At 43.1% G+C, this 12,187-nt stretch overlaps 1 protein-coding gene across 3 annotated transcripts in view; it reads right to left on the reverse strand.

Annotated features, from left to right (window-relative positions):
• Window positions 1-1,783: 1,783 nt before the first annotated feature.
• Ankrd50 (ankyrin repeat domain containing 50) overlaps window positions 1,784-12,187 on the reverse strand; it is a 38,081-nt gene continuing 27,677 nt past the window's right edge. For all 3 annotated transcript variants that reach the window (XM_070022559.1, XM_070022560.1, XM_070022561.1), the window contains exons 4-5: window positions 7,301-10,845; window positions 1,784-4,904 (exon numbers count right to left, since the gene is read on the reverse strand). In XM_070022559.1, coding sequence (XP_069878660.1) covers window positions 7,304-10,845 — 3,542 coding nt within the window. In that variant the 3' untranslated portion in view covers window positions 1,784-4,904; window positions 7,301-7,303. The remainder of the gene's footprint in view (window positions 4,905-7,300; window positions 10,846-12,187) is intronic.

Consider the following 12,187-nt stretch of genomic DNA (forward strand, 5'->3'; position numbering starts at 1 on the left):
AAAGAGCAGAGAGAGGGGTAAGAACAGTAGCACTCACGTGGTATTCAGGTAAGGGGTAGACCTGCTGGGACCAGGCAAGGTTGGCACTCCATGTGGCTGGGAAAGAGAGAGAGCAAGAAAAGAACAGAGAGAGAGCTAGAATAGAACAGAGAGAGCAAGAAGAGAGCAGCAAGAGCAAGAGCAAGAGCAAGAGCTGCAGGCTTAGTTTAATGGTAGGAGACCTGCTTAGCAAGCCTGAGGTCAAGTTCACTTCCCAGTACTGAAAAAAAAAATGGTATGAAGAATCAGGTGCTGCTGGCTCACGCCTGTAATCCTAGCTACCCAGGAGGTTCTGAGGATTGCAGTTCAAAGCCAGCCTGGGTAGGAAAGTCTGAGAGACTCTTATTGCCAATTAATTACTTACCTAAAAAGATAAGAAAAGCTGGAAGTGGAGCTATAGCTCAAGTGGTAGAGCATTAGCCTTGAGCAAAAAAGGTCAGGAGGAATTCAAGTCTCAGGACTGGCGCACACGTGCACACACACACACACACACACACACACACACACACACACAAACACACACACAAACAGCATTAAGAAAAAAAAGAAAATAAGAAACATAACAAAGATATAAAAACAAAATAAGCAGAAAATAAACAGCCAAAAAAATACTGCAATGACTTAGTGTCCTGACAATTATACCATTACATCAAGGTTCACATAGACCTAGAATAAGTAAATGCTCCAAGTGGACAGTGGTTTTTTGAATGTTACACATATTTATTCCCCCCTAAGGACATAGCTGTCAGAATTTGGTAAGAAGTCATGTCATTCTGGTAATAAGCAAATTTAAAGGTAAATATCCAAAGGTGCTATGAAAAATGAAGCCACTTAAAATGAGTTAATTGTACTTTTTATAGGGTTGATGAGCAGAGGCTAAATCTTGAAAACAAGGCTATATATGTATTTGCATGGTACATGAAAATTCTCAGCTCAGTGGTGTGACGTCCCTCCCTCCCAGGGTGTGGACCTGAGGGCACACGGGCACCACCTGTCCCCAGGGCAAGCTTCCTAGACCACAGCTGGAGAGCTCTGCGCTGTATCCAGAGGTCTGCTAAGAGTTCTATGTATCCTTCCCATTTCTGTGTAACTTATGTTACACTTGCCTAGAATACAATTTTTGATTAACCCAACAACTTTATAAGCTATGAGTAGGGAAATTACTGAAGAACATGAAAAATTACTAAAAGATAAGAACAAAATTTCTTGGCTGTTTAAGAAACTTTCCTTGGGAGTTGCAGTATGCATATTGGGGTGTGTGTGTGTGTGTGTGTGTGTGTGTGTGTGTGTGTGTGTGTGTTAGTGGTCAGCATATTGTGTGCTGAGGAGGACACAGAAGGTTGTAAAGGATCAAGGTTACTGGGTGAGGAGCATACTGATTCAGAAAATGATCACTTTGGAAATTAAACACAAATCTTCAGTGAGTCTGCCTTAGTAGTGTGACAATCAGTGAGCTATATGAACACAACTTCTTGGCCCCTGGATTCTAGAAAGATCTCAGATCTCAGCGGGACCACCTGGCCAGTTAGGGGAGAGGAGAGGAGGTCAAGACATCCTTACAGAAATTTCAGGAAGACATAAAGGGTATGTCTTTCTTTCTTTCTCTACCTTCTTTTGGAAAGTGCTAACAGCTCAGTTTTTTCTTGTAAATACTTAAAACATTTAATAGAATATTACCTTTAAGCAGCAGTTTACATATCATGCACGTGTTGATTCAAGAAGAAAATAAAAAAAAACAATAATCTCTTCTGTAAAGCAAATATATTTATTATGCACTTTCATATACATAAGGATTTTTTGGCATAATATGATACAAGGAATAAAATAAAACTTTTACAATGTGAAATTCAATGTACATTTTAGGTTATTTACATACCCTAAAACCAAAGGGGGTAAGAAAATAAAACAAAAACCCAAATCATGTGTCTGTGGCTACACTGCCTACAGTGTAAAATGTAGAACAAACATTTGCATAGCCAAAAACAATATGGAGAAAAGCATTTACTTCTTTTTCTTTAATGTGTATTTATGTGTGTATGGGGGGGGAAGGGAGGGGTTTTTTTGAGGCTTGAACTCAGGTCCTGGCACACTTTCACTCAAGGCTGGTGCTCTACCACTTGAGGAAAGTATTTATTCTTGATTTCTCAGCAGTGAACAGTTTTTTGGTGAGGATTCTGGAAGGGCAGAGTGAGGAAGGGGTGCAGAAGCAGCTGGGCACACTGGCTCCTGGTTCTTTCTTTAATCCAAACCTTGCCTAAAAACCTGCACATTTTCCTAATTAAAAAAAAAATCACTTCTCTTATGATCAACTCATAAGTTTTAGGGGAATGAGAAGGATGGAATGTTATAAAAATGTTAAAAGCACATGGTTATCATTTAAGTTGTATAGTGGAAACAGCTGATTTATAAAATTTAAACATTTCAATTCCAAAAATAGCTATTTAGGGGTTTAATATTGGAAGGGGGACTATTTTCATTTTTTAATGGAGAAGAGCCATTTTTTTTCCATCTCTGGTATTAAATTCCCCACAGAAAACAGAAAAGCATCCCCAGCATCTTTCACCTGTATCCTAAGTGAAAGTCACTTTCCTTCTCTTCTAAAACTTTATATAAAAACATCCCACAGAATACTTATGAAAATCTTACTTTCTCAATAAGCTCTCTTCCTACCAACTGTTCCAAGTATATAAAGGATGGCTACCAAAAAAGCTCTTTGAAAAAAATAAATCCCTAATGCAACGAGTCATATCTTTGCCCTTTGGCCACAAGGTGCAATTCTGTAAAAACAATAAAATTAAATAAATACAATTTCCATAATTCAAGGGTAATAGAAAAACTGGCAGCTTTCAGGGTTGACTTCCTAAAGAAAAATTTGCCTAGTAAGAAATTAGATAGTGCTCCATCCTCAACAGCCATTGCAATGTACTGTACCAGAGGGGGAGTGAAGTTGGTTCTAATTAGAGTATGTGTTCATATTATTAACAGAATCATTAACACTTTTAAGGCTACTTTGAAAGAGTCCTATTAAGTGTTGTCAATAAATGTCCCATAGGGACAAGAATTCAATACTTGAAACATTCACATTCGAATTATTGATATTGCCATGTCGCCTTAACTTTGATTGAACTCATCAACTTATCTCCTTATCTGGATTATGACTTATTGGTTACAACTTACAGATGAAAATAAGTTTTGCTGACTCCAAAAGAAAAGCTTTATGCAAAGATTCAAGTGAAAAATACTTATCCCAACCAATTACACATTTCTATTCTCATAAACAACGCCTCACCTATGAGTCCTTTATAGAGGATATCATTATTCTGATACTAAAAGATTCCTCTCAGTAGTAGCGGTGGTTTTGTGCTCAATCTCCAAATTCTCTTTCCTCATTCCTCCTTTTCAACAGCACATGGGAAGAACAGAATTTCTGGGATGTGTCAGACTGGTAGGTTCATTCAAAGATCAAATCTATCCCCTCATTTTCTATATCACTATGTCAAGCCTTTTCAAGCTGGCCCATGCCAGTGGGCTCTGCTGGGTAGAATATACCCATGAGGCTGAAGCTGTGGGCCCACAGGCATTTGAACCAAGGTCTCCCCATGCTCACAGACCTCTGTCTTCCTCAACCTTGGCATTCAGCCACTGTCCAAAGAAGGAAACAGGAAAAAGCATGTGGACAGAGAATCCATTGCTTTTATCAAATAATAATGCACATGCTCTAGTCTCAGTCAGTTGTGGGCCAGCCATATCACCTTCAAAGGGCAGCACAAGTACATCCAACAACAATACTTAGCCCACTAAGCCATTCATTTGCATTTCAAAGCAACTCAACTGATTCTGAGTAGTGGCCACTTTGGTGATGCAGTAATTAGCAAGTAGAGAAAAGCTTAGCAAGAGGCCAGCATTCGCGTTTACATGGATAAATTCTCTGTAAGAGGAAGAGTAGGGTAGGAATGAGTTATTCAGGGATCAGAACTCTTCCTTCAGATATACCAAGTGTGCTTGCTAGGGACACACAAGTGACTGAGGCATGCCTTTGTCCCTGAGAATGATCCCGCATCAGGAATGAGTCTGTCTTCTTGGAGGTGGAATGACAGTTCATGGAAGGGGACACTGTACCCTGTGAATGTAATGAATGGAATCTTCTGCAGCCTATAGGCTGATTGCTTATTTTCATACTTTTAGCCAGAGATGAGTATTCTATTGGAAAAAGCCAGTTTTCTCAACTACTCAGAACAGCTTCCTAAACTGTTAGAAATGACATTTTTTGAAAATCTTTCAAGAAACCAAGTTTTCATGTCAATGTGGCATTTATGTAGAACCTCATTTTCTCTGCTGCTGAAGGAATAGTGAACATAAGACAGCTGCGATATTTATTTTATTGAGAAACACTTTTAAAGGTACAAGAACCAGGCACATACTACAATGCAAATGTGACTGAAATACTACACTTACATTTTCTTTGCCACAAAAAGAAAAAAAATAAATACAAGGAACACTGCCTTCCATACATATCTGACCATGGCACATGCACATTTATCAAATCTTAAAATACTTTACTCAAAGGTTTTTTTTTTTTTTTCAGCTTTACCAGGGAGCTGCAGTATATCTCTGCATTTTTTCTTCAAAACAGTGCTTTTTTCTGAGTTGCGAGTACAAAGCACACACAATGAGATTTTTAAGCACATAGGGTCACACTTAGAAGGCAGCCTTACTAGTCAGGCACATTAATTAAGGTAACTATACTGCGGTATCACATTCTTCAGATTTTTTTCCAGCAAATCAATAGGCATTTTATGTTTTCATCTGGTAGCTGAAGAACCATTCATTCCACTGCAATGTCTTCTATTCCCCAGAATAGCACACTAACACAAAAATTCAAGAAAAAAGAATTAATCTCTACATTCCTTATTACATACTTGTAAGATTTTTATGAAAGAACATATATACCCATATTTGCATAATACCGACTACATGAAACATAAGTTTAATAGGCTAATCTATTAGGAATTTATTATTTAACTTAAAATACACACACACACACATTTTTTTCTTTTTAGGAAGTACTGGGTTTTAAACTGAGGACCTCATGCTTGCTATGCTTGTAGGATACCTGAGCCATTCCTTCAGCTGTAATTCCCTTTTAATGTTTCCATAAGGTATTTACCTTAATACATGGGTTTTACTGTTTATTATATATTAATACTTTGCTTTTACAAAAGATGTCATGGAGTTAGAAGGCTGTGCTATTGAAAATAAGGCAAATTAGAGTAGTAGTTTTTGAATGACATGTGACTAGTTATCTGTAAATTTATACTGAAGGGAAGAAATGAAGGTGTTAATTACAGTAAGGTTTCACTTATGTCTAAAATACATCTGCACAGACAAAAGAAACAAGACATGTCTATCTGAGAGAGTGACTTTTGTTAAAGGAAAAAGGATGGACACGGTGGTGGTATAAACAACAAATATTCCCAATGTCCTCTTCAGATGCATTTCCAATGTGGAAAACGTGCCTCTGAAAATGTCCCCACATGGAAGAGGTATGTATGGACCTAGTTCCTCACTAACTTGCCCTACCCTGTTAGTGAGTTCCTTTGTGGTGAAAAAAAAAATACGTGTATCTAATGAAAACTACTATTTTATGGGAATATAATGGGCTCTAAACACCCATCTGGTCAAAACATGATTCACTTTTCTATTGTTCTTAATATTGAAAATTTTGCCTGAGCCTGACTTCACTTAACATGATTTTTTATATCTAAATTATAAATGTATATGTTTATGTATGCTGGGTCATATGCATACATATACAAGCACATTAACTAAAGTATGGCATATGCAGGTGCGGATTCCAATGGTGTAACTCCTTTGGATTACTAATTTACAGTATAACAAAATGAATACCAGCAAGCAGAAGCATGTATTGCACAGATCATGCGAGAGGTCAAGGGGAGGGGAAAGATGAATGGAGAGATGAAGAATGGGAGAATGCAGTCACAATATTTAATGTTCATATGTGAAAATAGAAGCAGGTAATTTGAGGGGATGGGTGGGGTTGGGGGAGGTAGAGGAGAATGATGGAAGGGGTGACACTGATCAAGATGCATTATGCTCACAAACTGACATGTTCAATTAAAACCCTTTAGTACAACTACTTAAATGTCAAAAAAGAATATATAAAAAGAAAATCTTCCTTGGTATCTGTCATAACAAGAGTACCTGCTAATGACTACAGATCTGACTTCTTCCAGGATAAAATACAATAAACTTAACATTGGCCAACTCTCTGCTAAGTGTTACATATACAATATTTTCAAAGCAAAACAATGAATATTACAAGGCTAGCTTTAACTTGTGTTATCATCCAAGATCATGTAAAAGGGTGAATGACTGCAGAGGAACCAGTTCATCTGCGATCCATAAATAGTTATGTGTTCATTCATTCACTCACTCAATTTATTTTACTGAGAAATTACCAAGAGTTCAAACATGATTCCAAGTCCATGGAACACAGCATTGACAAACAGATCAAACCTACCTACCCTCACATATTTACTTTTCAGTCAGAAAAGTAGTAAACATAATAAATCCATAGAATCTATAAAGCATATTTAGAGACAAGTGCTTTGGATAAGGAGGAAATGGGAAAATGCAAGCTACGAGAATTCAAATTTCAAAGGATGAAGGTGACTGGTTGAAAGACTACATTCAAATAGATCAGGAGATTAGAAAAACATCTGAGAAAAAGGCATTCTAAGGGAACTTTTGATACCTTGTTGAGATTTTTTTTTTTTGGTCAGTCTTTAACTCGGGGCCAGGGCACTGTCCCTGAGCTTTGTACTCAAGGCTAGTGCTCTACCACTTTGAGCCATAGGTCCACTTGCAGTTTTCTGGTATTTAATTGGAAATAAGAGTTTCATAGACTTTTCCTGCCCCAGCTGGCTTCCAACTGTGATCCTCAGATCTCAGCCTCCTGAGTTGTTAGGATTACAGGCCTGAACCACCAGCAGTTTTTATCTTTCTCATTCTTTTGTCCAAGGCCAGTTTTGTACCTTGATCCTCCTTCCTGGGCCTCCCCTAGGACTGCCATCACAGACCTATACCACTAGGCCTGGATAATAATTGAGCCAGGTCTGGCTAACTTTTGGCCTGGGTACAACCCTAATCTTCCCAGTGTCCATCTCCCTAGTGGCTGGGATGACAAGTATGAGCTCCTGCCTCTGGCCTGAGTTTGCCTTCAAGGTTCACAAGATCTTACCTTTCATAATGGCGTTTCCTTTTTATAGTTGAAGCCAGGGTCGGAACCCTCAATCTGGAGCTTCAGGGCTTGCTTAAGGCTTAATTGTGTCTCTGAGGAAGGGAAGCCCTCTAACAGGTCCTGAGGGCCTCTGTCTTGGACTGTCCGTGGGACGGGGGCCCTACCCAGAAACACCTGGTTGCTCTGTAGGTAGTTGGGATTTGTCATGATCCCATTCCTCCTCTTCTGCTCTCCACCTAGGAGTTGCTGTGGAGCCCGGCCTGTGTCCTGGGGGGTAGCAGGCAGCACGATTTTGCCCTGAGCATCTACAGGTCCTTGTTTAAGAGGTACACTGCTCCCACATTTGCCTACAGGCCCTCTTTTGTCAAACTGAGTCATTTCATATTCTAAAACCTTTGACTGGGAACAATTACTGGACTTATTCGCCTTCTTCCCCGCTGACCCTGACTTGCTAGCATTTTCTGATGTGCCCCCTCCTTTAGGTGGTTTTGAGGACTTCACACTGGGCTGCACCTGGCTCCACTCAAAGTCACTGCAGGGTGAGGTGTGGCTGTGTGCCAAGGACTGTGTGGTGGAGGATGGGGAGATGATGGACTGCCGGCTGCGGCTGCGGGGCAGCGAGTGCTGCTGGATCTGCTCAGTGAAGGACAGGCTGTGGAAGCTGTCCATCGGCACCGTCTGGGCCGTGGCCGTGGAGGAAGTAGTTCTCAGGGACGAGTTCTTGGAGCTTTTCAGGGAGTTGTTGGACAGGGAGGACTTCTGCCGATCTACTGTGGAGTCCGGGGACTCCGAGGGAGAGCTGAACGCATGTGCTGGCCCATTGGGTAAGCCTCCACGTAAAGAGGACTGTGCATCGCCCCCACCAGTACTGCCAGAGCTACTGGACTTCATGGTCAACGACTGCATTCTGGATGAGTTGGACTGGGGAGGTTTCTGCTCCATCGTGTGAACAGGTGATGGGGAGCAGCCATTCAGAGTGGAGGCGCCGTATTTTTCCAGTAACTTGATGATCTGTGAGTGGCCATTCTTGGCCGCCACACGCATGGCAGTGCGCCCAAACTGGTCAGCGTGATTGGGGTCGGCAGCGTGTTCCAGCAGCACCTGCACAACATCCACATGCCCTTCCTGGGCAGCAATGCACAGGGCGGTGGCCCCCTGGTTACACGTGTGGTCCACCTGGGCGCCATGCTCGATGAGCAGCTGGCACACCCTGACGTGGCCCTGCCAGGCAGCTGACTGCAGGGCCGAGCGCTTCTCGTTGTCGGCTGCGTTGACGTCTGCATGGCAGGCGATGAGCACCTGCACCATCTCCACGTGGCCTTGCCAACAGGACACATGGAGCGCGGTCCGGCCCTCCGCATCGCTGGCTTCCACATTGGCCCCGTTCTCTAGGAAGTACTCGGCCATGGTGAGCTGGTTTTCGAGGGCCAGGATGTAGAGGGTGGGCCTGCCATCAGCGTCCTTGTAGTCCACGTCAGCACCATGGCTGAGGAGCAGCTCCACGATGTCCCGGTGCCCCTCCAGCGCAGCCACGCGCAGGGCATTCCTCCCATCGTACCCACGCTGGTCCACATTGGACTTGCTCTCCAGGAGGATCTGCACGCAGTCATAGTGGCCCTCCTGTGAGGCCAGGATGAAAGGGATCCGCCCATCATTGTCCGTCTCGTTGGTCCGCGCCCCCTGCTCGATAAGAGCTTCGCAGATGAGCCTGTGACCCTCGAAGGCCGCCATGTGTAGCGGGGTCCAGCCGGCGTCGTCCCGGTGGTTCTCATCCAGGCCCCGATCCAGCAGCGTGCGGACCACCTCCACGTTGCCCTGGGCCGAGGCGATGCTGAGCACGGTCCTGCCTTCACTGTCAATGCTGTCCACGGCCGCACCCCAGAACAAAAGGGTGTTGACCACAGACGCGTGGCCCATGGAGGCGGCAGCCAGCAGGGGCGTACGCCCATTGTGGTCGGTGTGGTCCACGTCTGCGCCACCTTCAAGGAGCAGGTCCACCACATCCACGTGCCCTTCATACGCAGCCACCAGCAGGGGCGTCATGCCGTCCTTGTCGCAGTGGTCCACTTCAGCCCCACGGTCGATTAAGAGGCTCACGACGGATGCGTGGCCTTTGCTGGCGGGGACACAGAGGGCAGCCACGGAGAGGGCTGTCCTGCCATCCACATCCTCGTGGTCTACCTTGGCACCGTGGTCCAGCAGATGCTCCACGATCTCCCGGTGCCCCATGTAGGCTGCGGCGATCAGCGCGGTTCTCCCTTCATTGTCAGCTTTGTTCACCTCGGCACCATGCTGCAGCAGGTTCAGGACAATGTCCTCGTGGCCACCCCAGGCTGCGGCCCGCAGGGCTGTCCTGCTGTCAGCGTCTGCACAGTCCACCTTCACACCGGCATACAGCAGCGCGGACACCACCTCTGTGTGGCCGCCCCAGGCTGCAGACCTCAGGGCTGTCCAGCCATCTTGGTCCGTGTGGTTGATGTTTGCACCGCGCCCAATCAGGCAGTTGACCACCTTGGTGTGTCCCTGCCTGGCAGCCAGGGTGAGCGGGGTGTGTCCGTGAGCATCTTCTATCTCCAAATCCGCACCTCTGGACACCAGCAAGTTCACCACGTCCAGATTGCCACTGTATGCAGCATTTGCCAGCAGGGTCCGGCCGCTGGAATCACACTGATTCACTGAAGCGCCATTATCTAGTAAGGTCCGAATGGAGTCCTCTCTTTCTAAGGCTTGCCGCACTATGCAGGAGGCGCGCTCATCCTCACTGTTGACATGAGCGCCGGCTTTAACCAAAAGCTGGAGCACCTCCTGCTCCTTGGGGATTAAAGTAGAAAGAGAATCCCCAACAGGTGTGCCATTCCATATCATCCACAGGGCCAGCTCCGCTGGCTCCAACTGCAGGTTTGAATGGATTAAGTGCAAAGCGAACTCCTGGGCTTCCAGTGGTGTTAAATTCTTGGCTCGACAGGTGTAACTCATGGCCAGCATCCTGTGCCCTTCTGCTGCATTGCACAAGTACTTCTGAGTGCAGTGTTTCACGTCCAAAAGCCACTCTGCAAAGCTGTAGTGGAAGAGTATTTTAGTATTCCCTAGTCCATCCACAAGAAGTTTGGAAAGGACATCTAACTTGCGTTGGAAATCTTCCAAGGTTAAGGACATATTTTTGGTCCATACTGCATGATATAATTCTGTTACGGTCAAAGGTCGGCAGGCTGCGAGAATCACATTCAAGATAGGCTGCACCTTTGCAAACTGTTTTCTTACAAAAAGCCTTTGGCAGAGCCAGAGATACAGACCATTCAGAGTTCCTGGGATGTCGCGAATCTCTCTTAACATAATAAAATTTTCTACAACTCCATCTAAAACCCGCTCTAGATAAAGGAAGCACCCACTGCTCTTAATGTGGAGCTGGTTTAGCATCTCAGCAGTCTCTTTTGTGAGGTGCTGGCGCAAAGCTTCTTCTTGATCTAAACGATGAAGGATGTACTGCTGGACGTCCTTCACAATGTATGCCTTCCGAAGGTCATCTAAACTTATTTTTCGAAAGCCTAGGGAAAAAAGACACACAAAAGCAGAGAGGTTAGCATGTGAAAGGTGCTACAGCAACTTCCCTATCTTCCAACAGAAGGTTTCTGAAGTAAAATAAACCAATACAAATGAGTCAATGAAAAGTTAATGCTAGTAAGTCAATATTACTGATTATACCTAGTATATAAATTGTGGTGTAAAAACATCTAGATGGAAGAAAAATAATTGTTTTTTTTATCAACAGATATAACTCTTATTCCTTGTGTGCCAGAGCATGGCATTAAGCCTCCCTGACACAGAAAAGCAAAACCAACACATACACTCTTCCATAAAGAAAATAAAACAGTAGTTATTTGACAATTTAAATAAAGTATTTTGAATATTGCACGTAACTTTTTTACTTTTGTCTGTCTGGGGCTTGAACTCACAGCCTGGGTACTGTCTTTGAGCTTCTTTTGGCTGTGGCTCTACCACTTGAGCCACAGCACCATATCAGGCTTTTTTCTGTTTATATGGTACTGAGGACTGGAACCCAGGGCTTCATGCATGCTAGACAAGCACTCTACTACTGAGCCACTTTCCTAGCCCAGAACATATTTGTATTTAATGGTGGAGATTTAATCCAGGCCTCTGCACTTGCCACTGTGCTATATACCCTCAGTCTAGTTACTTTTTCAACTTTAATTCCTTTTACTAATACTCATCTCTTTCTTATGAACATGAACACTTTACTGTATTTTTAAAGTACTTTAAAATTATAAGGTGATGCCAAAAATAACAAAAATTCGTAGGGGATGAAAACTCATTGAAATGTTGGACCACTTCACTGCTGATGTACTTTCTATTCTTATAAATGTAACTCTCACGGTGACACTACTCAGAGCTGGAGAAAGTAGAATAGTGGATGACAGAGCCTGTGCCAAGCCTATAAAGTGAGGAACACAGTAATTACCTAGTATCCCCAAGAACCTATTAAGAAAATTTATGGTCTGGGTACCTTAATCTCATTGGAGCCTTACTTGACACCATTCAATAGACAATGTGCTACAGGAATAGTCTAAGTGTAAAAGTATAAACACAGAACAGTGAACAAAAATATATAAGAACATGCTTAGTAGACTTCAAAGTATCTATTACAATTTTTAAAAAGTGAAGAAAGTTGCAAGCATGAAGGAATATGAAATAAAAACTCTTAATAATCAGTAAGACAAACCCAAACAGACACAAGACAGAATTTTTTTAACAAATATTTTAAAATATATTTCAATACTGGTATTAATACAAAGAAAGAACTTTTTTTTCTCTTTTTTTGGCTGGACTTGGGCACTGTCCTTGAGCCTCTTTGTGCTCAAAGCTAGCAGT

This window comes from Dipodomys merriami, unplaced genomic scaffold (assembly GCF_024711535.1).
Source record: "Dipodomys merriami isolate MVZ:Mamm:240054 unplaced genomic scaffold, mDipMer1.0.p SCAF_15, whole genome shotgun sequence".
Taxonomy (NCBI): domain Eukaryota; kingdom Metazoa; phylum Chordata; class Mammalia; order Rodentia; family Heteromyidae; genus Dipodomys; species Dipodomys merriami.